Source organism: Halichoeres trimaculatus, unplaced genomic scaffold (assembly GCF_033239565.1).
Source record: "Halichoeres trimaculatus isolate MK-OKI-2021-1 unplaced genomic scaffold, fHalTri1.1 fHalTri1_scaffold_10, whole genome shotgun sequence".
Classification (NCBI taxonomy): Eukaryota; Metazoa; Chordata; class Actinopteri; order Labriformes; family Labridae; genus Halichoeres; species Halichoeres trimaculatus.
Genome location: NW_027437187.1, coordinates 26,602,018 through 26,628,642, shown reverse-complemented (window position 1 = coordinate 26,628,642; position 26,625 = coordinate 26,602,018). Strand labels below are relative to the sequence as shown.

General features: G+C 40.4%; 1 protein-coding gene across 1 annotated transcript; it reads right to left on the bottom strand.

Moving 5' to 3' along the window:
* Positions 1-467: 467 nt before the first annotated feature.
* Positions 468-26,089, bottom strand: LOC141796365 (uncharacterized). Its single transcript, XM_074677426.1, has 10 exons — positions 25,930-26,089; positions 25,633-25,771; positions 15,683-15,997; positions 11,550-11,624; positions 10,573-10,875; positions 7,634-7,751; positions 6,053-6,323; positions 5,773-5,904; positions 3,925-3,988; positions 468-2,818 (listed from the first exon to the last, which is right to left on the bottom strand). The coding sequence occupies exons 2-9, from the start codon at positions 25,682-25,684 to the stop codon at positions 3,983-3,985; spliced, it is 1,272 nt and encodes a 423-aa protein (XP_074533527.1). The 5' UTR covers positions 25,685-25,771; positions 25,930-26,089; the 3' UTR covers positions 468-2,818; positions 3,925-3,982.
* Positions 26,090-26,625: the final 536 nt, after the last annotated feature.

Sequence of the window (26,625 nt, the reverse complement as noted above, 5' to 3'; positions counted from 1 at the left end):
TTCAGTGCAGTACATTCATTCAGGGTATTTGCAGACTTGGAAATGTAATTTACCTTAAAACCTCATTTGACAGAATGTAATTTACTGAGATTTTATGCTAACTGTGATCACTGATGGGATCTGCACAGCCCAGCCACTTTTAAATAATTACACACATTCAAACTCAGGAAAGCATTAGTCCTTTCAATGTGGTAATGAGTGTAGTTTGAAGATACCCTCATTTACAACCCTGACACACCAGTTCCTGTAAAGAATACGAGTCTGTGAGCTTATGTCACGTCTCTGGAGTGAGGGTTATTAATATCTATACAACACATGTAATGTGAGGCCAGCAGGGAGACGCTTCTCACCGAGGCTGACTGCCGGGGATTTCATGAATGGGACCTCATGATACCCTAAACCCAGAGACTGTGATTGCCAGTGAGGATTCCTGCAGAGAAAAGAAAGCTCTCAGACATCATGTGGTGTGAGTATATTTATTTTCTCAAGTCATTTACAGTACAAAATAGACCTCCAGGTAACAAAATAGCCACAACTATATCGAAAACAACACTGCTATCAATATGCAAAGCAACAAGCAGAGGAACACTGCGATACAGAGGTTTGTGAAAGTATGACTGAGTTAATACTGATAAAATAAGCTTAGACATAGTAAAAATAATGTTTTCTTCAGACAACATTCACTTATGAACCGTTGCAGTCAATGGGAATACAATTTTTTTTATTGCAAACTGATTGTTTTTGAAAGAGAAAGTGAAAACATTTGCAGTCCAGTGGCACAGACATCCTTAGTGTGTGTTCATATGCAGAAATAACATTAGTCAGGCATTGCGCATCAACATATTTTTTTAATGACAAATGTTTCAGAAAAGATATCAAGACAATTGAACTAAACAAACCAGGAAAAAACAAGAGAAGTATTGCTGTTTCAGGCAATTAAGGTCAAATGCAATCAAAATGCATGCAATGACTTGTCAACCTTTAAACAAAGAGGTACATAAAATGATTGGCAATGCCAGCAGTTCCTCTAAGTAACGTCACTATAAATAAACATTTACACATGATATCATTTGGCTATCAAATATACGATGCTCTTTCAAAATAGAATAAACTTTCTACAAAGCTAGTACAAATGGATTTAAGAAATATCTCTCCCATAGTACTGTATGTCACATCTATTTACATGAAATACAAAGTAAAAGAACCAACATAAGTCATCTTTTGTGCTTCTATATGTTTCTTAGCATGCTGTTTTCACTTTAAAAGAAGTCTGACACAAAAAATAAAACAGTGCACAAATGTAAACAATAATTAGAGTCCTTCCACATGTACATATATGTTTTTTTTGTGATGCGTTAACAAACTACGATTTTCTGACGCTTTCATATTTACATACTTTGGAACCATGTCCATTTCTATAATGCCCACATGAGACGCTAACCTCAAATTTGACTTCAGTTAGTGTGTCAGTACATCAACTAGCCTGTGATTGACATACAAGCAAATCAGGGTAACAGAAAACGAGCCACTGCTGGAGAGAGGGGGAATCCTTTCCATTAATCCAAATGAAATGTTTTTGTCCTAAAATACATGAATGGCTCAATCATACTCAAATTTGCTTCAAAAGGCGCTAAGATGTATTGACTGGCACATTTAAAAAACACTTCGGCAAAGCACTCTGAAAGCATACCAAAGTAATTCAGTAATTTCCAAACTAAGTGCAAACAAGTAAGATGAACCAGAAACAGTGCACTGGCTCTCTGGCATCTTGGGTTTAAGTAATAATTAAAGGGGACATTGGGAGTTGTCTGAACTCATAGTCAAACAAAAGACAAGAGTATAAGTGGCAGAGCCTGGGGCAAAGAATAGAAACCAAAATACTCTGTAAAGAAGAGCTGCTCCAGCCTTTAGGGGTGGCATTGGGTTAAACATCAGCTTAGTACACCAAACTTGGACTGACAGGAGAACAGTTAGCCATTCACCGTCTCCTTGTAAAGTCTGTTATTGGTGTTGAAAAGGATATAGATCAGAGTGACAATTAGCTGTGTGAGGCTTGTGTAGATCTTTGGTAGAATGACATTATTTCATCCAAAGTTTTAGCATCTAAGTAAGTTGAGTTTCTGGAGTTGATATGGGGAACACACCAATGTATTTAAAATTAAACTCTAAAAGTGAAACAACCTGTCTTTTCTGTTAATATTTAATGAGCATTTTACACCAGAGGGAATCCACTGCATCAAAGGCCAGAGTACATTTCTTTTTTATCAAAGACAACTATCAACATATTTTAACAAACAAATGAATAAATAATAGTTAAATAAATTGAAAAACATCTGGTACTCATTAATATTTCAACCTCTCTTTTATCACATTTATAGCTAAAGGAAAGAAACATAATGTTCACAGACACAGAGGAGGAATGACGCAGCACTAGCATACATTTAGTGGAGTGAGATCAGTCCTCATGTGGGCTCTCTGCAGGTCGACTTATCATCACAGCAGTCGTCAAACTGAAATCATACTGAGCGCTTCATTCTCAGTCTGTGCGTGCATGTAGTACCTTCTCCTCTGAGACAAAATTTTCCACACATTTTCTATGCAGTTTTCAGTCAGCTCTATTACACCTAGAGTGTTCCAGTTCAGCCGATAGACGTGGCCGGAGACAACAAGGGTTGATCTGAAGCAGACGTCTGTCCCTGTGCGGTTATTGCCCATCCAATCAACATCGGACGAAAGCTCTCAACAAGCTAGTCATCATTAGCAGCACTGCTGTGGCAGCAGTGATTGTCAAAATGGAGTTCCAACCTACCTCACTCCCCTGAAGGAAGACAGGAAAAATGAGTGTTAAGAGCTTGCAGAGGCCAGACATCTGCCAGAGGTGAACAGCATTTGGGTTTTGAAATACTAGTTTAGGGAATAAGCATTTCCCTCCAACACAGAGTAAAGTACAGAGTTACTACAATAACTACAGCGGTGGTGAAAATTGTTAAAACACCTGATAGATCTGAAAATGTTTACACTTTTTTACAAAACATGCAGATAGTTGCTCTTTTTTTCTTATTAATAACTAATAATTCACCCATCAAACACTTGACATGTTTTTGCTGCTCTTTGTGTTTGCACAGACTGTCAAGAAGTTACAACACTTAGCTAAAACTTAGCTTCTTAGTACTCACTATACATCTCACAATTTGTTCTTTCAACAAATATTTTGTAAATTATTCACACATAATTAAGTAAATAATTAACTGAGCTTCAAATTATTTAAAAGAAGTATTTTCAGATTATAAACAAAGCAAGGCTAGCTGTTCACAACTGCAGTCTCAACTTAACTAAGTTAGCTATCTTCAGCTGTAGCTTCATAGATGATGCAAAAACATAAAGTTGGCTGTCAGTCTTATCTCTAATTCCTTGCAAAATAGACTTAGTGCAGATTTCCCAAAATATTGACTATTAATGATTCGTTCAGTACCTCTATGAAGAAATTTTTAATATATATTTGCCAAACTGCCCACCCGCCCAGCGTCCACCTTCCATGAATGCTTAACATTGTTTTGTACTACAAAATCATTTTTATCCATCAGTTTCATTAAAGGGTGAATTTACCAAAATTACATTCTATAATATTTCTCAATTCCTGATTGTATCATACCATGCAGTTAAAAACCACAGAAAAGAACTGACAGTTTTATTTAACCACTTAAAAACTAAAAATGTTATTCTGTTAAATTTAGGTGATTCAGCATTTTTACCAAACTGATCTTCAATAAAGAACATTTTAAACATGATTTAACTGCATATTGTGATACAAATATGAGAAAGTTAACCATAGTTTTCTGCTGTTTCGGTGACTCATCTCTTTGATCTGTGTGCAAGAACCATACGAAGCATCACACATCAGATAAAGATAAGTTCCTCTCATACCTTGCCCTCTGGGACGCCAGCTCCGACAACCAGCACCAGACCACAGCCATTATTACAATCATTCCTATGAAGGGGATGGAGAGAACAGGGTGCTCAGACGAATGGATGAATCTCTGAGGAGGAAATAAAAACACACACAAGGACAATGGGAATGAAGGGGATGAATGGATGGATGGGTTGAGGTTCCCAAATAATAAAAACAAAGATAAAAATGGCGTGACAACATCACAAATGGACCATCGATACAAAATGTTGAATTACAGTGTGACATGTCTGTGATATAAAAGGGTAGGGTCATGATTGAGTGATTTACACGCCCCATTAAACAAACAATGCATAACTTTATGGTTACATACACGTCAACTCAATGTGAGTATGTGTGAGCAGTCCTGTGTGGCATTTACTGCCTGCGCGTGATGTTATGGCTACAAATAAAGACATACAGCGTGAACATTGTGACAAGCATATGGTGTCTCTCTATCCTCACTTTATAGTCGACTTCTTTTAATGTTTGGCTAAATTTGTGGCTATACAGGCTGAGAGGTCATGGACATTAAGAAAACAAGGACAGCATCAGAGACAGGCACGGGCAGACAGTTTGACACAACGCAAAGACATCTCCTCATGGCTGTAGTAGACAAAACACAAAGTTCTCACTACATAAAACAAAGAAACACAGAAGAAGTTCTGTTAAGTGCCTCCGAGCAATTTCAAAGGCTGAAAAAACCTTGTGGAGCATATTTCCTTTCTCTTACAATGAGACATTGACATCTTTTTCAAATTTAAACAATGCCTTGCGAATTGTTGCGTCAAAGACAATGGACTTCTTTGTGCATCAGATAACATCTTATTGAATTAGATGTCGTTTTTCCCTGCTGGTGTAGTTCCTTTACAGCCTTATGTCAATATTATACTTCTAGCTATTACATTCACAGTTCAAGAACCATAGATCTCATGTTCATTTGTGAAGATTATCTTGCTGAACAAATTGTGCAGGTGTCATAAACCTTTATGAGCCACACTGGCTTTTTTTTATCGAGGGAAATGGCACGAGGCTAACTCCCTGATGTTCTACAAAATACATCATCCCTGCAGAGCTCTATTTGAAACCACAGATGTTCAAAGCTAGGTGCATTCAAGTGCCACCCTGTTTTACTCACACACCTCATAGACCACCAAGAGGCAGTTAAACTCTTCATAAAGTGGAGGAAGACTTTGGTGCTGTAGCTTTTTTGTGTTAAAATTTTGCAGTGGAACTTTGAAAACAAATTCAAAGACCCTGTCGTTTTATTTTTCTCTTCAAACTTTCCCACACATGCATGGGATTTAGTCATAAAACTGGTATTTTATTTATTCAAATACGAAATGCCTTTAGCCAAGTGTGTGTTTTTGTCTATCAACAGTATTTAAGCACTGCCGTCACAGAGAAGTTATAACACAGACATGGTGGAGGGAGAGAGGTTCTCCAGCCTAAAGAACACAATACGTACTGATATGGGCCGACAGGCCAGGTCAGCTCATATCTAAACACACACTGCTACAGTATGAGACACATAAATCGAGGGCTTAACAAACACAGGGCACAGTAGGTGTGATGTGAGGTGTGTTATGTGTTAGTTGACAGTGTGGTTGCAGGGAAAAGCATTGTCTGTCTTTAACCATGTAATCAGCATAGGTGAAACACTAAAAACCACATCTTTGTCAAGCTCATGAATAAATAGAAAAAAAGGAAATTAATATTTGTCATACAACTTGTTAACTTTAAAAATCATTACAATTAATCTGAATTTTTATGTTTTTAACAGAACTTACTGGTTTTGGGGTCTATTTTTTATGCCTGTCTCTTACCTGCGCCCCCTCTGACAGCTTCTCCAGCTCTGCCTTGCAGCGCTGCAGCTCCTCCTCCAGCTCTGCTCTCTCCTTCTGGCTGCTGTCGTAAAGTACCTGCAGCTCCTGCAGCTCCATCTTCAGACCGTCACACTTAAGGACACACAGGTCAAAATGTAAGTCTTTATATTCAATGTCTTTTGACTGAAATCATCGTGCTCAAAATTTTTAAAAAAATTCTCCAAATAGCTGCCCTAAATCTGTCTCATGTTTTATTCATTGTTTAACCAATGCATCATACCTCTCTCTGAACCTGTGAGGCCTTCTCCTCTGCCTGCTTGAGCTGGTCCCTCAGGGAGAAGATCTCCCCGATGCCTCCGTTCCAGCCGGTTGGTGTCACAGGCTTCCCGTCGAATGAAATATTTTTCTGGATGGAGGCGTCCACCAGGCGACAGTTCTCAGACTGGGCCATGGTCATGTAGCTCTCTGTCATGACCTCATCGGAGCCAGTCTCCTTCCCCTCTGTGCCCTCCCCTGCATCCTCCTCCTTCAGTGACAGGTACACACTGGAGCTGGACAATAACAGCAGGGGATACGACGCATTTTCAGTTTCAGCTGAGAGAAGCACTGACAGCTCAGAGTTTGGCTCAGAATAGGATTGTCTTATCTGTGATCAAAGGCAAGAAATGGTTTGTAGCTATTTTAAATGGAAACTGGTGAGCTTGTATTTCTTTGCTTTGTGAAAGATATAGTTTGCAGAGTTTACTTCATGGCCAGTTTAAAGTCCTGTAAGTAATGGAAAGACACTACTTCTTTTCATTTATCATTTACTCATTAAATTAGAAAAGCCTATCACAGTATATTCTTGCTTTTTTAGAAAAAGGTTAAAATCCCACATAAACTTTTTAAACTGTATTAAAGGGAAGAAAAAAAAACAAACAAAGATTAATCATTTAACCTCACATGGCATTCATTTACAGGAAGTCAGGTCTATTCACATGTTTAATAAGCATCTTGGTTTATGTGTTTGTCCTTTTCTTGATTTGTGTCTTCAAATGTATGGATTAATTTCCTAATGTGTTATCTTCACAGTCTCCTCAATTTTCATTTACTGCCTCTGCACATGATATATAGTCTGAACCAAAGGAAATGTATTTAAATGTGGCACTTAGACTTAGAGAGGAAATATTATGAGGTCAAAGTTCAAATGTTACAGCAATCTCTAAACATTTTTGGCCAAAGCTTACAGATCTATGTGCAAAATAAACCAAAGGTCAGCTTCACTGAGTTGTTTTTCTAAATCCTCATTAGAAACTATACTATGACAGAGGCCACATCCTTTAAGTCCCCCTGACCTTCTTCCTGGCTCCAGTTAAACAGTCTCATGAAACGTAAACTGTGACCAGACTAATCAGGGAGCTGGTAATTTTAGCTGTTCTTGTCTCCTTCCCATGAATACTACATAACTTCTGTTTGAGCAGAGCTATAAATAAAGTTTGCTTTTGATGCACCACAAAATCTTCCTCAACAGATGGAATATGCCCAGCTCTCCATCTGCTGAGGAGGAGCGTGTGCTATGTTCAGACCAGCTCTTGTGGGTAGATTGTTTTTAAATTCAGGGTTGTAATTTAAATCTCAATATTATTGTTGATTAATTTTTCATTCAATGCATTAATCAATCAGGATACTTATTACCTCAGCATTTAGGGGTAATCCTCTCCTATGATATTACACTCTGACTGCAGTGATTAAACAGGTGGTCAGGCTGTTGATAATAAGACATGACGTGAATGGCTATGACGAGGAGGAGTATCCCCGAGGGTGTCCCCTCCAGCTGATCCGGTAAACCCAGCTGATGAGTGAGCTGTCATTGACCTCTCACCATGTCCTCTGTCTCTGCAGCAGCTGCAGCCTCTCGGAGATGCGTCTGTTTTCCTCCTTCAGGGTCTGACACTCCTCCTTTAGCATACGGCACTCCTCCTTCAGCAGGTCGACGTCACCTGACGGAGACAATGAAATATGCGTCAGTGTGGCAAACTTTAGCTTACTTATGGAGGACGTTGCGACATTGTTAGCACGATAGGATGATAAAAATGTGAATGATAGTTAGCATGAAAGAAAGTAGCTCATAAAGAAACCAAAGCTTGTTATTTTCATAGCTTCGCTGACCCCCTTATCTGCGTGTGTAAAAGAATGCTACAAGTAGCGGTCAGTAAAATTAGCTTAACGACAGTAGCACAGTTAGCTTAACAACGGAAGTATGGTTAGCAACAGCAAGACTTATCTTGCTCATCCTTAGACAAGTCCCTCTTCTGGTACCTCCTTGGCAAATCAGAAAGACCCGTTCTTATCTATTTTTTAAAGTGTTTTTATGTATTTATTTATAAGAAAAACGCTAGGCAACATGTAAATACCATAGGCTGCATATAAGTTGTAGCCTATACTGAAGTATGAATTTTATGTTTACAGTTGATGGAGAATTTTATGAAAACCAATTGCCGCCATATGTATGTATGTGTGTGTGTATATATACTAGGGATGCACGATATTGGATTTTTGCCGATATCTGATATGCCGATATATCGAAACCCCTTACCGAAACCGATACCGATAATCACAAGTTTGTTTGTTTTTTTCACTGTAAAGAAAGCTAAGTCTATCCTGTACTGGAATTTATATGTTACTCTAATTGTGACGGTCTTATTTGTTTAAGAAACACACATAAAACAAGACAAAAAACATTTGATTTTACCATAAATAAGAAATGTATTATTTTTTCAAACTCAAGACATTCAGTATTGAAATACAGAAAAATAATTTCTTTAGATCACATGAACTTTCAATGTACAATGCATTTTTAAACATAACCAAGTTGCATTTGATTATTTTAGAGCTACTGTAACAACCTGGTGACAGACACAGAGCTCTGCAGTGCAAATAAATGAAGCACTACATTTTATTTAAGGAGCTTATTTTTCAGATGGAAAATATTAATAATCCTACCTGAATAGCACCTTATCGGCTGTGCCTATTGGCAGGAATTTTTATATCTGGCGATACTAATAAACATGTTTTTAAGCTTTTATCAGCCGATACCGATATTGCGCGGATAATATAATGCATCCCTAATATATATATATATATATATATATATATATATATATATATATATATATATATATATATATATATAAATATATATATACATATGTGTGTGTGTGTGTGTGTGTGTGTGTGTGTGTGTATATATATATATATATAGATATATGTATATATATGTGTGTATGTATGTATATATATATATACATATAGATATAGATATACACACACAAATAAGTAAATAAATAAATAAATGAGATGATAAGTCATAATAATTTCATACTATTTCAATAAAATATATTAGTTTTTTGTTGTTTTTTTCACTTAGCTCTTTTTCAATTTTGCTGACAGAAATATTTTTTTCATGTAATACCAATATCAGTTGAGTCAGGCAGTTAAGAACAGCTTAAATAGCTTAAAGAAATATTTGGAAATAAGAAAAAGTAAGAAGTATAAGATAAGCAATGGGATTAGGGTTATTATCTCAGTTGCTTTTGTTTTGTTCTAACTTTTTTGGCAGGGAGAGGGGTGAATTTTTGGAGGGGTGTGTGTGCAATATTGAAATTAATGCATCCAAAAAATTGAAATTAAGCTTTAGTTCTTATATAAAGGCAATCAAAAGAAGTTTGAGTGTGATACATTTGCACTTCTGAGTAAGTTTGCCGTAACGTGATACTGTATTCATTGGGAGTTTTTTTTCCCCCTCTATTATGGTTCCAAATTAAATGTCAATCTCAGTGATGGGAGACTGAAGTTCTGGTCGACTCATCTATGGATATACAGCAAGCAAGGCTTTTTTTAAACATATCTAAATGCTTCTTAATTGCATTTCGTTTTGAAAAAAAAACAAAAAAATATTTTTTCATTTATATGACTGAAGCTTTGTTCGGCTTCATTGTTTCATGTTGCTTGTAAGTAGCATAATATTTTGATTTGTATTTGTCAGAACAAAGTTTGATAGGTTTGTTTATTCCTAAAGCTTAAGATTTATGTATATATTTTAAAACGGATGCATGAATTGGCGTTCTGTTTAAATCAGATTTTAGTTTTTGTTTTTTGTCAGGAAAGAGACCACCATGATGAGATAATATGATCTTTCCTCCCTCTGTCCCACCCCAGGCTCCGCTGCACAGCCCAGTGGTGACATCATGTGTCAGAAGAGTGTGTCCTCCCCCTTATGACCTCATCTCCATGGTATCCTGAACATACACGCATACACACAAACACACACACACACACTCACAAACACGCCCCACTCCCCTTGCAACCCTCAGCAAGCACATTTGTAATCTGTAATATTTATTAAACCCCAACAAATGATTTATGTGCTTAGCTGCAGGATGCGAACATGATGTGAGAATGGAATGAAAACATCCATAACACCGTGCTGTGTTTTCACAATAACAGCTACAAAAACTAATCCTGGCATATTTGTGCAAGTAGTAGGTTGTGTTTCTTCAACCATACAAGAAGACAATAAATGTTTGTGGTTTTTAAGAGTCTCCTTCTCTCACTGTTCACAAGATGTGTGAAGATGAGGCGTAAAAAACAAGACTTATTGTAGATTAACTTTGCTGTACTGTGAGTAGAGCTAATAAACCGCCCACACTCCTGCTCCCTCACTTATTCATTCTCCTTCTCTGGCACTTATACCTGTGTTTTTTGTTTTTATCTGCTTAATTACCACACTTATTTCCCTCCCCCATGCACCTCATCCCTCACCCTCTCTCCTCTCAGCCTCCCTGCGCTGGCTCTTCATGCTGATCTCCGCCCTCAGCGTGGTGATCTCCAACTCGTACTCCTGCGTCTCCTCGCTGAGACGCTGCAGCTCGGCCCGCCGGCGACAGAGCTCCTCCTGCAGCGAGGCGATGTCGTTCTCCCTTTCTGCGGCTGCCTCCTCGGCTGCTTGTTGGAGCAGGAGCACCTCCTCCTGGGCTACACGCAGCTCCTCCTGAGCCTCAGCCAGCTCGCTTTCCTTCTCCTCCTCCAGGCTGTCCATCTCCTCCTGCACAGAGCGAAGCTGGGCTGTAGGGAGAGAAGGAGGAGGAGGTTAAGTTATCATTACGGGGCATGTGTGGTATAGTCTGCAGTAAAAGTTTGGGTGTATAAATTTACACAGTATATGTATGATATTACCTGCAGCACTGAGCCTACATCAACATTTGTTTATGTGTGTGGGTGCTGTGTTGTTGCACGTGCACATTTTGCATATGTGTGCATGTGAGTGTGAGTGGTGTATGTGTGGGAACTGTTTGAAAGAGGAGCTGATGTAACCGATTGTAACAGATTTTTACAGGGTCAAATTCAGATTATTATCTTAGTTTATTCAGGATTCGAGGAAATGGAAATCTTCTCTGCTTCCCAAAATAACAACCTTAAGAGTATTAATTAATGACATGTATAATATATAAACTAGCAATGTTCAGCCATGAATCTTGCAAAGATGTCAGTGCTTGAGGAGATTTATAAGCATTCACAGAACAGTTAGGGAGATAACTTTGTATCCCTTAATACTTCTCAGCAACTCCTTTGATTGTCTAGTCTGCTTTTAGCATTTATTTTAAAGACTGGAAATCAATACCTGTCTGAGACTCTCCAGCTCCTCTGAATGTCTTGTTGGTGTTATACTCAAAAATTCTCCTCATCACACACAAAACGCTCATTCTCAAAGACCAGGGCTTCAAATTATGAGTGTTTACCTTGTAGGTTTTGAATCTGGCGTGTGAAGGCTTCAGCCTGGTGTGCACTGGCCAGACGCTCGTCCTCCAACAGACCTGATGGAGTGCAGAGGTGAGGAGAGGTGAGGAGTGGGGAATGGGTTGGGAGATAAGAGGAAAAATGTCACTTCATCAGGCTGTTAGAAAGATGACAACCTGATAAGGAGTTCAACCTTGAGACATGACCGAGTGATAGAAACAGTCTGTGTAAAAGGTGAGAATGAGTAGATGAAGATTTGTGTTTCCTTTCTTCTTATGGCGCCATCATCAGGTCAAGGCTGCAAACAGTACAACACTTGATGACACAGTGCCTGAGAAACAAACAGCAAAAGACACAACTGACAGCCTGAACTAGACCTTGTATTACTTGTTCACATGTCAAACAGAAAGGTTGTCAAGCTAGATGTATTGAAAAACATTCATTAAAATTCTCTGTGTAGAGCATGTTCTCCCACTTCACGTGTGGGTTTTCTCCAGCTCTCCTGGGCTGTCCCCCACAGTCTAAAAACATGCTTGTCAGGTTAATTGGTGACTCCAAATGGCCTGTAGGAGGGAGAGTGTGCGTGAATGGCTGTTTGTCACTACATGTCAGACCTGTGATAGACTGGGGACCTGTCAGGGGGTGCACCCTGTATCTTATCTAATGACAGCTGAGATCCAGCTCCTCCACCCCACTCCACCCAACCACCCACCCACCCTGTCAGGCTAAATGGATTTAGCAGTATAGGTAATAGATAAATGGATAGAGAGGTGGATGGATAAGGCTCTAAATGACCTCTTTTGTTTATGCAAGCATCTTTATTTAAGCGATTAGCCTTGAAACTGCATAAAAGAGTCATTAGCGTGACTGTGCATTCTTTTAGATTTGTTTTAACATTCAACTCTCTGATTTCTCTCTCATGTCTCTCTCATTTCTCTGTTTGATGAGGAATGAGCAGAGGATAGTAAAAAAAAAACTTTAAATATTTTGAAATATAAAGTGTTGATTCTTGCTTAAAAGTCACTTTATCTCAATCAATTGAGTTCATTGGCTAGAATGTGAAAACAAAACTACAGGGTAAGTTTGATGAGTTTCAACACCAGAGGTTATTGCTCAAAAATATTGCACTTTGCTGTAATTTCTGAGGACCTCACATTTCTTCTGCTGTTCATAACTCATCCCTTTGAGTATTTTTCATTTCCTGTTTCTAGTTTCCAGACTCCTGGCTGCTTCAGACCTTTTGTTCACACACCCAAATGTGTTGTGAAACTCTACATAGTAGTCATAGATATCCTTTATTTTTACGTACAACTGACCTTACGTCATGCTCTGGCCATGTACTTTCAGGACCCCCACCCCCTCCACCCGCCACCAGCTGCCAGCAGCCTGAACAGCTGACTCACCCCGATGGGAGCTTCATCACAAGTGATCTCTCGTCTTCTATAGGACAACCAGTCTGGAAGCTTCCCTCGGCATACAGGCAGTCGTCTGAGGAATGCCCCTGCCGCTGCCAGACAAACAACTGAGCTCACCACGCCATGTCTTCAAGTATGACACTCAGTCATATACACACACTCATAAACATGCACACACACACACACTGAGCTCACTGAAGTCTCATACCCAAGGTCTTACTCACTGCCACTGTCCCTGAACGTTAAGCTCATCATTTCTAAGGTATGATGTGATGCTCCATTTAGCGGCTATGAGGACCTGACCGTGTCAGTGACTGCGCATAAACATTTATGCTTCTACATGTTCAAATAGATTGTGATAGACGGAGATGTGAAGAGAACAGTAAGGCTGTACAGGTGGAGGACAGTGGGTTTCATCCTGTGGTCCTGTCCGAAAGGTGAAGACAGGAATCACTTTGCAAAGTCTGTGATGTTTTTTTTTTCTTGATCCATCATAGGATCATAATGCCAAGAATTAAACTCAGAATCAGATTTATTACCCGGTAGTTTTTACATTATGAGGACTTTATCTCTGTCTGTTAGTGCAAATAGTTTAAAAAACAAGCAGAGCATACTTATATTTATATTAAGAATATAAAAACAAAAGTGCTTATATGCAAAAGTGAAAAATTAAATTTAGACACCATGAGAAGACATGTATGAATAACTGTTAAAGTGGGAGTTGTGCATGACAGTGCACAATCCAATTGATTCATGGCAGGGGCTATGTATAGCAGAAAGGTCATCAGTAACAGTAACAGTAATACTGTTTCTGTTATCAGTTTGGACTCACATTGTGTTGCCCTTAGTCGGTACAGATAGTTTTTAACACACAACTTGACAGTATTCTCTGAGAAGCCATTTTCCTCTGACGCCACACTCAGGCTGTGATACTCAAATATGTTAACAGTCCTACTAGAGTGTAGTACTGCTCTTTTCCAGGTCACAAGTTACATTAATGTAGAATTATGTGACCAAATATAACTTCATTGTTTCATTTGGTTAATCTTTCAGAACGGTGAGACTGGAATAAATTTGAGGGGTATCACAGTTTATTCCAAGCAAAGAAGTATTTTGTCTCATAATGTCCTTTGAAATATTCTTCATTTGTGATCAATAGTCTAAGTTCAATGACAAAAACTTAAATTCCTAGGTAACTTTATTATTATTATTATTATTATTATTATTATTATTATTATTATTATTATTATTATTATTATTATTATTATTATTATTATTATTAAAGTGTCTGGATGCTTAAATAAGCTGCTACCAGTCATCTAATGTGTTGTTAAATCCCTCCAAATTAAATGGTCTCTTTTGAAGTTGTTAATTTACTGAGAAGTAGTGACTGATCATAAATCAACCTTATGTTAACACAACTCATAAGATGGATAAAAGAAAGGTTAAATATCACAGCATTTCAGCTTCTCTTCCTCAGATGAAGCAGCTGTTTTTTGATGATGTCTAAACTTTACTTTAAATAACTGCATTTAACTTTGCGATATACATAGATTAACAACAAAATACAGGCATATTGACAGCTCACCTATTAGCCCTATAACTTGATGTTAATGAAACAATCCACCAGACTAAGATTTTAACAAAAGGCTGCTTGAATGAAAGGTTTCCTAAATTAAAAAGTTGTTTGCTCAAGACAAAACCTTGTGATCAGGATTACTAAATCAGAACTACAACTGAAAGTCCCTGTGTATAAAAACACGCTGTCTGCCTGCTCCTTATATTTATATGAAAATTCAAAGCTCTACCAGTGAGTGCCTCAGTCCTTTTTTTTTAATATTCTAAATTTTCACTCATTTTTTTTTTAAATTAACCACTACATTAACCTAGTTCAAGATCACCTGTTGCTGTAACCCTGCCACTCCACTGATGTCTGACAAATAGGACAGTTCAGTTGCTTCTTCTGTCTTCTGTCTTATTCCATACACAATTCTATGCCCTTGGTTGTCATTATAGAGCAAAGTAAGGAAAACTGATCTCATGTTGTATATTTCGACAGTTGTTTAAGGGATTTAGTAAAAACCTTGCCTGACATTTGGTTTTCTCACATTTGGACTTGAGCTGTGCCTCTCTTTCCCTCTTTTTGTTTTTGTGCAAAGGAAGCAATGAGGCTAAGAAATTGGTCCACATATGTCTGCACATTTGTGACTTGCTTTAAAGTGCAGTTAAATAACAAGCTGCATGCTGTGCAGATGGTAATGAAACTCCCAGACCGCCTCTGTGCAATCAAAGCAGATTCCAGTTATGGCTAATTGCTCCACGACTACTGTGCTGTTTTCACAAAAGAGCTGCAGGGATTTTCCAAAGGTTTACGCGTAATCAGACTCAGAATACAGCGGTGTATGTTGGAGATGATTTCTCTTGAAGTTTGTGGGAAAGTGCTCTTCACCCTACCCTAACCCACTCACATTTTTGGGATTTCCACATTTTTACCAAAAAACAAGAATAAAAGTCTGAATTCCCCTTCAGGGAGCAGGAAGTTGGTATTTGTTTGCAGGTTTCAGGTTGTTTGGAGGATGTTTGCCTTCAGTTACACAGACCTTGGTTTCAGGTCAGTCGGCTGTGAGTAAATAATGAATAAAAGATTGCGATAGAGGAGGATTAATGATTCATTATTTTGAATAATAGAGTCAGTGGTGACAGTGTTTTCGAGGTCTCACCTTGCAGCTCATGAAACGCCTCCTGGTGCTTGTTGGAGGTCTCTCTGGCATCGTCCAGCTCCAGCAGCAGCTGCAGCACCTGGGCCCTCAGCTCCTCCAGCTCCTCCTCCTCTGTCAGCGGCTCCTCCTTCCTCCTCTTCTCCTCTCCTTCACCTTCCTCTTCCCTCAGCTTCTTCTCCTCCCCTTCTTCCTCCTGGACTCCCTCCTGGTCCATCTCGTCCTTTTCGTTGTTCTCCTCCAGAACTCCTCTCTCTTTTGCTGTGATCTCGTTGTCCATGGTGGGGCTGCTCTCTGCTTTCAGATCGCAGGGGTCATCTGAGGGAGAGATGAGAGTGATATTTAAAAGGGTTGTGTGACAGGAAATAGGATTTACAGGTGACAAACCTCTTCTGTCATCCCCTGAACTGAGCTTTCAACTCAGCACGGCTGGCGTCTTCTTTTGAAACAACAGCACCATCTTGTGATTAAAGTGGCTCTGAGTCATGTGCTCATCGACCTTTATTCCAGTCATGTACTTTAATTTAACACTAATTTGAGAGCTCAAAATCACCAACAAATCCTCTTATGAGATGAGAGATTTTGATCAAGAGAAAACAAGAAACCAATTCTCCATGGAAAGAATCCCATCAGATTATTTGCCTCAAAATGTCAAACTGTCCAGAGTGTTAAACTTTTGCTGGCTGTCAAGTGAGACATAATGAGAGTATGACACTTGATGATTATTGTTTAAGACAGATAATTCACCTCTTTATTTGTGTTCCCATCCATGCGCGCTGGATGTTAAATTTCTAACCAGTAGATGGAGTCAGTAAGCCGACACAATGCAGGGAAGAGAAGGGAGGAGGTGGGCCCGTAAGCTGAAGCCATCACAATGACTCACCACTCAGCAATGCACCTCAAAGTTCACAATAACACAAGCTACCACTCATAGTAAGACAGATGGGACAAACACACGCCGCTGTCGTTTTACACTACGTGGGTTTTGTTTTGGTTTTCCCCAGCAGCTGTTGTTAATGTGGGCCTGAAAAGCCAAATGACAAATTGTATTCAGTCTGTTGTTGTGCTGATAAACTTGATTTGACATTGTTACAACTGCTGCCTCCCAGAGCTGCAAAAACAAACAGCAGGGACCAAAACGTAAAGGAAGAGAATTATTTATAATACAAGGAGGTGTTGTTAGGAAGGAAAGAGAGGTTTAAATGAAGTTTTCAATCATGGAGTTACTTGACAAGATCCTTCATGTCTCATTCTGCTGACTTTACTCCAGTCCGCCATCATTCCAGTCCTCTTTGTCAAACATCATGCTCTCAAGGGTCAGGTCCATCTCAGAAATAAAACGCTATATTGCATCACACGCTCATGCTGAAGTGCTTTCCAGTGTGTGGAGATTGCTGTTTGAACTCAGATAGCAGCGAGATGTGGGAATAGTGTTTGCTGAGAGACAGAAACCAAGTGATGTGACGAGAAAGAGGTGCAGCAGGGGACACGGCGAAGCATTAACTAAAGATCTACCTAATTAAGAGTGATGTTCACCGGTGTAATCTCCACTCAGGGGAGGCTTCCTCTTCTTCTGGTAATTATTTCTCATCCTTGTTGTTCCCCTCACCAGAAGCAAATATTTCCAACACAGCCGAGCACACACAACATATTTTTTATTAAATCTGCGTGACATTAGCATCCTTAATGCTTCTTGTCTCGTAATAATGCAAATGTGAACAATGCAGCCCCCGAGAGGAAAGTGAGAGGTTTCATGCAGGCTATTTTGTCATTAAATTTTGATGCTGCTGTAATGAGAAAGTCATAAAGAAGAGAGATAGTGCTGCGTGGCAGGGAGAGAAAGTGAGCGCTGCTTGCATAGCCGGCGGCAGCTAAAGGCCATCATGAGACAAAAAGACTTCCCACTAAATATCACTCACACTCAGATCCTTGGGAAGTCGAGTGTAATAACTCAGAACGGCTCATTTTAGTTTGGTGGCTGTGGCACCTAGACTGTCCTCAGAAGGCCAGAGAGGAAATGTGGACTCAGGACTCAGAATAAACTGATAACGTGTCAAAAAACACAACATAACACACTCTGAGGAGGCACGCTCCAGTTTGAGGCTGGAATCCTCAAAGTGTTAAACAGACTTTTTCTTTTATAAGTAAGACGTCATGAGGCTTGACTTGAGAGCTTTACAAACTTTTCTAAACTACTTTAACAACTTTCTAGATGTTGCAGGTAGCTGTACAACTTCTTCTAAACAGCTGACTCCTCAGTTTTGTCTGCATAGTGTGATTAGCTCCCTCCCTTCTGTTTCTCCTTCAGAGCACGTTTCTATTTTACCGGTTCATGTATAAAACTAACACAGTTTATCGCTGTTGCCTTACTACAAGAGGGTTCATGAGCCCCTCTGTGTGGAGTCTGTATGTTCACTCCTGGCTGTACACAGTCAAAAAACATGCTCAGGTTGTCCAGTGTGAGAGTGCATAACTAGTTTTCTGTCTCTTTTCATGGTAGCCCTGTGATTGACTGATGACCTTTCTAGGGTGCCCCTTACAACCCTTAAAGGAAAAAGCGGAAAAGAAGATGGATGGATAGTGGATTGAATGGATGCAGCAGGCTCTATAGGTCAATTTATTTATTAGTCCACTCTGTTATTTCCTCCACCAAGGAGGTTATGTTTTTGGGAGAGTTTGTCTGTTTGTTCGTGTGTGAACAACATAGCTCAAAAAGTAACAAATGGATCTTGATGAAATTTTTAGGAAATGTTAAAAATAGGACAACAAAGAAGTGATTACACTTTGAAGGTGATCCAGATCACTGTCTAGATCCAGGGCTTTTTTAAAGGATTCTCTATCATTGTGGGATAGGGCTGTTTTCACATGTGTATATAACTCCATGATAAATGGTCAGATTGCTTTGCAAAACAATACAAGACAAGGTCACCATAATTTCTGACAGATGTAAAAGTACAATACACATCCTGGCAATATTCAGGATACTAAGATAATTTTCAACACTGTTAGGTATCAAATTGTAGCAGACAGTCTGCTGAAAGGGAGTATAACATTAAAGTAGGACTTAAGTGTTGCGTAAGAATCACAATATGCTCGGTGGAGGTCTGCGCTCTCTGAGTGCTTTTCGAGTTAGTATTTTTTTTAGGTCTTATTCCATGCTTTAGTTTAGGGGTATTTGTTGTCTTCACATCCTGGTGATTTTCAATTTATCCCAGTGTGCAGTTGTTTTGACCCTACTGAACCCAGCTTAGCATTGGTGCTGTGAGTTGCATATTAAACTTGGGTTAGCAGTAGATTTGAAACCAGATGATATAGATCAATCTCTCTTTTTTGCATGTAAGATCTAAGAAGTTAAACTTTCATATTTTATTTTCCTGTGTTTCCTTCCACTAATATGTTAATAGAGATCCATAATAAAGCAAAAACAAAACACACATTATGATCCAGACTTATACAGTCGTTGGACCTAAACCGCGGTTGTTCACACTGTTTCCTACCTTGGATACACTTCATCACATTTTTTTGGAATTTACATTTTTGAGGGATACAGCCATGACGTATCTGCATTTAGAAAAACTGAGTAACATTTCACTTGGTTTATGCATTTTTTTACATGTTTTTTTAGTTACACAAGTGGACATACACCAAAACATTTTATTCAAGTTTGAGATATAAGGGTTGTATTGATGTGTACCAAAAGCTCTGAGCAAAAGATGACACCAGAGCAGATAAAAATGTAAAGACATCAAGAAAAGACTGGTATCTATGTAAAATCCTGCTTGCTGCATGCAAAAAAGCAATAACGAGGAAGTGGTGTAACGCTGAACCCCCAAGTCTCTCCGAATGGACGGACATAGTCAGGGGGGTCTTTGCTATGGAAAAGATAACATTCTCTTTAAGACTTCAAGGGACAATTTTTACCAAGAGATGGGATAAATGGATACTCTTCACAACAGCAGAAAAGGACGCTACATCTTCATGATTTTCATTTCTCAACAACGGACCCAGATATGATACATAAATATTTGAGTTGTTTAAGCCAAGGTGTACCCCACATTTTATGTCCTATGTGTTTTATATGTCTCTGTTTTTGTTTTCAATGTTAAATGAAAAAAGGACTAAATAAAAAGTATTAAAAAAAATGTAAAGACAAGCTCTGGCAGACTTTGTATGGTTTCATCATAAAGGCTTAAGATTGACTCTTGGGAGCTGGTGCTGATTTGTGCTTGTGGTGAGGTCGCGTGAGGTTAGCTCTTAAGTGGTAGGACCAGGTTTGAATCCAACCTGTGGTTGCTGAAAAAAATACTTTGCAAAACAAGAGTAACTTTTGGCATTGTTGAGTTAGCAGCTACGTGTGCAACTCATGGACAGAGGCTATAGTCCTCACCACAACAGTTGCTGGTTCAACTCCTGACCATGACCATATGCCACATATCTTCCCACACTCTTTCTATGTTCCCTGTCCCTCTTCAGCTGACCTAACATAAAATAATTACTAGGGGTGCAGGATATATTGTTATCAATATCAGTATTGGCCGATGTTGGTCATTTTTTTAACATATCGTATTGGCCAATATGTTATTACTCATTAGCTACCGGCACTTTCAGAGCATCTTGAACGATCTTTCAAGAGCCAAATAACATTGTTTTCTGTGACTATGTTAAAACCAAAACTATCTAAGAAGAGTGGACCGTCTTCTTTTATGTCTCTCTTCATGTTTTTGATCTAAAAAAACAGACAAAAACAAACTCTTTTGATCACATTCATCCCGAGCGCTTCATCCTTTGATCCTCTCCTTGGTTGTCTTTTCTCACAATTGCGCCACTCTTTCTCTCTGAACTACCTCAACACATCATCTCAGATTGTTTTTTCTTTTTTTTAACCAATATGGATTTCGGTAAAAATGTTATGTGTGCATCCCTAATAATTACATCAAGAAAATGAATTACTGCTGATGTAAGCCATCTTTTAGGAACTATTTTAGTAAAGTTAAATGGATGAGCCCAGACTTTTTCATCTGATACACTGTCCAGGTATTTGAGTCTGTAATGGGCCAACATCTGTTAAAGGTACAGGATTATTTATCCTTACTGATAATAAACTTACTGTCCTTTTGCCAAACATTAGATGTAGTTTTGGACAGACTTGGCAGGTGAGCAAACACTTAACAAACGTCTGCAATCTCTTTGGACAGCATCATTACAATGCAATAAGTCCAAACCTGATTATATGAACACATTCCTCTTCCTGTCCTTGCTGTCTCTCCTGTGCGCCCATAGCTCTTCCTACTTAGCATTCCCCAACAGCTCGTTAGCCATTTCTCTCAGCAAAGACGCTCCATTACCTCACCTTGCAAGTGAATGTCAAACACCTCATGCAGCAGAATCAGCTGCAGTGACACCTGTGATCACTCCTCAGCGCACTCGGCACAGTGCTAGTCTTTAGTCAGGCAGGGATTGCGTTAGGCATGGACGCAGCGTGCATACAAGAGCAGGGACGGGCAGGAGGCTCATCTCAGGAGCCGGTGTTACAGCTGCAGGCGGCGAGAGGACGGCTTTATCTGGCCGCAGCACATTCCCCACTAATCACATTGCAGCAAAACACATCGAGTCTGTCACTGCAAACTGTGTGCCACTTTGGAAACAAGACAACAAGCAGGCTGAGTGCTCACTGTCAGCGTCTCAGGAAAAGCTGTCTGAGATTAAATTTAAACATTAATGTGGCAACACATATCCCTTTGTTTTGCAGCAGGTTTTGCTGTTCAGCAAGGAGAGGGAGGAGTGTAATGAAATTTGCACTTTGCAAAATTGAAAAGTGGAGTGCTGATTTTTGCAAATAGAGTCATGCTGGGAAGTAGGACATAGAGCTGTGTCAACTGGCACCACAGGAGAGAACGATCAGCGTCTTTCTGTCGTTCTCCATCTTAAACACGGAGCAAAAACTAAAACTCAGTCTCACACTGTGGCAGAGCAGATAGGAGAGCCTCTAACCAAGATACGTACCTTTCACATCAGCACATTTCACGATCTCAATCTACATTTCTGCAAGAGCCGCAATTTAAGCACTTTTTCAGGAGCTTCTTTCTGTTGTGCACATTATTCCTCTCCATTCTTCTCCCTCTGCCTGTTAGATAAATTTCTACTTTTACAAGATTGAAGGTAGCATCTGGAGTCGAATCAGCTGTGAAAAGAGAAACGGCAGCTCACTGAAGCAGGAGCTGGAGGCTGGTGCAGGTGTAGTGTGATGGAGGCATGTGCTGATTCAAGCTTGAGAAGTGGATTAGGAGGACAGGTGGTGATGCTGGTGGTAGAGTAAGTGGGCTGTGTGTGCAGCGTTTATATGTTGAACATGTGGATATTGGATGTGAACACCTCTGCATGCTCTTGACATTTACCTGATTATATAAACAGCCTGTGGACGCGCAGAGTTAAGCATCAGCGTGTCATATGACCTCTTAAATCCACTCGTGGTGAGCCTGTGTACATATATGAGCCTGTCATGTCAAAGCCGCACACGTTAAAGTATCCGTGTATTTGCAGAGGATCTCTGCAGCTGTGTAGGAGGCCATGCATAATGCACACCACCCCCTCCTACCCCAGCTTTGATGCCAGCCCAGCACTGATGTTGTAGCTGTTCCCTTGCACTGGCACACTTCCTCAGCATCACATAACACCAAGCCGGGAAGGAGGGAGGGAGGGGAAGACAAAAAAAAAAAGGAAGGAGAGACTGTTTGAGAGCAAAGAAAGACAACAAAAGAGATGCAAAGGAAGGAGATGGAGCACGGATATGGCCCAGGGCGACTTGAGCTGCTCTCTTTGTGAAGCTAGCTGGAGTCAGGTGAAGCTGCACAACGCTTCATCTCCATGGTGACCCCTGCACACCACATGGAAAGTCACTGTGGTGATTAAGCTGTGTTTGTGTCCACAGTTTTGCTTACCATGGAAACCATTAGCCCCACAGAGATGCTCAAGAGATGTTATCTCTCCACGGTGAGGTCAGCATCGCGTAAGATTTGCTGACTTCAAACTACAGCGTCGTACAGGGGAAATATCCCGTGAGGTTAAAGTGAGTTTAGCTCATTCTTTCTCTTTGTACTTTGAGTTGGAAAACTCTCAAGAGAAAAACAGTAACAAGAGAAGAAGCAAGAAAAGAAACAGGGACCACAAGCAGCAAAGAGTTGGACTGATTTAATTAGGCGCTGTGTTATTTAAATGGAGTATCCGTGTTTGCACTTTCAAAGGGAAATACATGAAAGTGGGTCAACGCTATAAAGATGCAATGAAGAATCTTGCGCTATGATTTGACCTCGTTAGATGAGCGTGCATTTAAGACCGTGACATTTAGTGCATGCTGTGTGGAGGATTGATTCAGAGGACACGCTCTTTTATATCCTTTTGTGCAGGTGTTTGTTGTGAAGCCATTCCAGTGAGAAATGACGTCAAATAAGCCATGAAAAGAGGCGATTATCTGTTTGATCAGAAATCAGTGATTTCCACCTGGAAGCAGTCTCTCCGGAAAGACTGACATCACTAAACTCGCAGCAGAGGAAGGGGATACCACAGCTCAGTGAGAAGCTGCCAAACTCAAAAAAAGGATAAAGACCCAGAGGGAGAGAGCGCGCGCTAATGATAGGGTGACAATGCCAAGCATTTCTGCGAGGGAGGAGAAGAAGTTTGAAGAGATCCATAGAATAAGCTGCAAAAGAAGCCCCATGAGTTCACCAACGCACAGAAGTTTGAAGGATTTTCCATTAGAGGATAAAAAAACGACGTGACAGACTCAGTTTTTGAGTGCCTTTGAAAGCCTGGTTTTAAAATGAAGCACTAAAAGTCTGATGGGGAATATGGGGAAAGGGCATGCACGAATAGGAGCCACATTTGAGGGGGTTTGGAGCTGTGAGAAAAGGAGCTGGAATGCCTGAGTGCGGGAAAGCATGCAGGATTTGTTTTCCCTCAGCCCCATGACGGACCATGTTAAACACTGATGTGAGATTCTCACCTCCTTGTTTTTCTCACAGATCTCTGCAGCTCCAACACACACAAAGTTTGTCTGAGACAGCAACTTTGCTGTTTATTAGTTCCAGAGAGCAGAGAGGAATCCTGTTCGAGCACCCTGGGGAAGTATCACTGCTGAGGGCACAACACTGGAGGAGAGGAGTGGAGGGAAAACAGGAGAGGACAGAGGAGAGAAAGGGCTGTGTGGGCCGAGGCACTGGCAGGTGCAAAGGTTGGTTTGTCAGTCCTGGTGCATGTCCACGCGCATGGACATGCACGCGCGTGTGTTGGAGTGTGTGTGGGTGCTGGAGAGAGCAGTGCATTACATTAGAGAGGGGGAAGAGATATCGAGTGGGAAAGCAGAGAAAAGGACAGAAGGAAATATGGTCTGCGGTCTGCTAGTGGGAGGGACAATATGTTGCGCCAATGGCTGTGAGAAATACAGACGGCTTTAAAATGTCAGATCAGCCTGGGATGCTGTTTTTCTGATCACGTGTTTGTGTTGGAGCATCTTTATGTGGTAGATTTAGCAAGTGATTTCAGCTGCATCTCTCACAGCACAGAGAGATTCAGCATTGTAAAAATAAAAGCCTTGAAATAACTACTGCTCACAACAAAGCCTCTGTTTGTCATGCAGAACAAAAGGCAGCTTAGTCTGAAGAAGCCAGACTGGTGTCTGGCTAGAATTGACCCAAGCCAGGACAGCATAAATGCCTTTTAATCCATTTAGACCTCAGAGTCTGCGTAATTTGAAAAGATACAAGTTAATACCAGCCATCGCTCCATTCACTTTTCTTTGCTCTGTGTCAGTCCTTATTACAGTCAATCAGTCAGGATTCATGCTACATTAAACCAGACACTTGCCATCACTTGATGCTGAGTTTCTGCCTTTAAAAGCACGCTTCAGGCTGTGATGAAAGGAAAGAGGTCCCCAGTGTTAAGACAACAGGAACAAGCTTGTAAGGGAGGAGAGATTTCTCCTGAGACGCCATCCATGTCGGTCAATACACAGGCTTCAGCTTGATAAATGTGATAAAGAGAATTACTTTGGTTTAATAAGAGCTGCTAACTCTGCAGATTAGGAGGGAATTAAGATTTAATCCTCCGAATGCTTGTTATTAAAAGTTCAGTTTTAGGACAGTGCCACACAGGAAAAAGGAAGCCGGATTCTTGCAGCATGGCGGCCGGTCAAAAGGCCTCTGACCTGTGTATCTCCACGAGCCTCTCAGCACCGATAAACATCCTCAAGCAGAGTCCCACACAGAGCGGCTCTGTCTGCACGCCCATTCAAAACATGCTCAAAACACACTCTTCTTCTGTGACGGACACAAGAAAACATTCCACACATTCTTCCAACAGTCGCACACAGTACAGATTCAGCACGATAAAGTCAGATAAAGTTGCCGGACAAAGTCAACAACAGCTGTTCATCACAAACCACTGGCCTGTGCACAAAATGAATTTTCCACCAGAATTAGTTTGTGAGATGAAAACAATCTAAGCATTAAAGATTTAAAAGCTCAAGCACAAAAAATCCATCTCTGCATCTACTGAATAACATATGCAACAGATCTAACACAGCCCGCTCTAATGACTGTATTATTTCCTGCTTTTAGCTGCCAGACATCCATTACCTGGCAGCTCGTAGCCTCCATCAAACGTCCACAGATGCCACAGCTGACAGTAATGCCCACTCAGTCTGTCAGCTCGACCACAGCTCCTACCAAAGACAGGCTCCCACAATAATCTCCACACCTTCCTACCACCTGACCACCTCTCTTTATCTCCTCCGCCTCCTCAGTTCATCATCCCAGCCCCAGAGATAAACACCGACCCTCCTCTACTTCTTTTTTTTTAACTGCCTGATCACATCTGATCTGTAGAGCAGGAGCTAAAAATAGCCTCACTGCATCCAACTGCACATAAACACACAGCAACAAACACACAGCTGCACAGACCTGTAGAGTCCAAAGCCTCCTCGATGAGTGGAGGTAAACGCAGTCCATCCATAGCCCCCCTGAAGCTGCAGCAAAGAGGGAGAGACAAGAGGAAGAGAGTGGGCGACAGAGGGTCAGAGGCTCCACACGCCCACCTCAGCTGCAGGGAAGCAGAGGGGATAGAGAGAGAAAGAGGAACACGAAAGTGCTCAGCGCAGAGTCAAGTACTCGCACACTCACACTCACACTCACACACACACACACACACACACAAGCTTCAGTTGCACATTAACAGACGCACACACAAACAAGCTCTACCTCAGGAGAATTTGGGAGGATCCGGGGAGCTGAAGGCTGAGCTCCGGAGCGTGGGAGAGATGCCGAGAGGGAAGAGGGGAGGAGCAGAGTGGAGGGAAAGATGCTGTTTTCCAGACGGCAGGCTCCGGCTCCCTCTACACACAGACCTCCCTCTCTTTCTCTCCCTCTCTTTCACTCACACACACACACACACTCTTTCCCCCTTTGCCCCGTTTACTCTCTGGCAACTATTTCTGCACTGTTCTTTCTACTTCTCTCCTCTTTCCAGCGCCTCTTCTTCCTATTTTGGATACACAATGCAGTTATAGAAAAGCCAGCCTTGCACTTACATGGTCCAAAAAAAGGGAACACACACACAAGCAGCACACATACACCAACAAAAACAAAATTTGGTATTCAAATCTGGGTTTGCTTTGATATTGTGTTAGATCTTAACAAGTATTAAATAATTTCATAAGCTCAATCCACAAGTGTGAAACATTTGGCAAAATAGTTGATCTCCAGCAGCTGGCAGAGCATTTAACTGCCAAGTGAGGATTTTTTTTTCATGATTTGTTTTTGAAATCCCATGCACAGGCTGGTCTAGCTTCCTGATAAACAAAGTTGATGAATAAAACACACATCATGGTGAGTGCAAACATCAAAACATGACAAGAAACAGATTTCCAAAACTCTGTTTTTGCTTCTTACAGGATT

What these genes read in the sequence shown, in the direction of transcription:
- LOC141796365 (XM_074677426.1), bottom strand. Translation starts at nt 25,684, where the DNA reads ATGGATGGACTGCGTTTACCTCCACTCATCGAGGAGGCTTTGGACTCT. An exon ending in CTGCAGAGACAGAGGACATG is followed by an intron (nt 6,324 to 7,633) that starts GTGAGAGGTCAA and finishes GTTATTGTCCAG; the next exon opens with CTCCAGTGTGTACCTGTCAC. An exon ending in CCTCACAGGTTCAGAGAGAG is followed by an intron (nt 5,905 to 6,052) that starts GTATGATGCATT and finishes TGTGTCCTTAAG; the next exon opens with TGTGACGGTCTGAAGATGGA.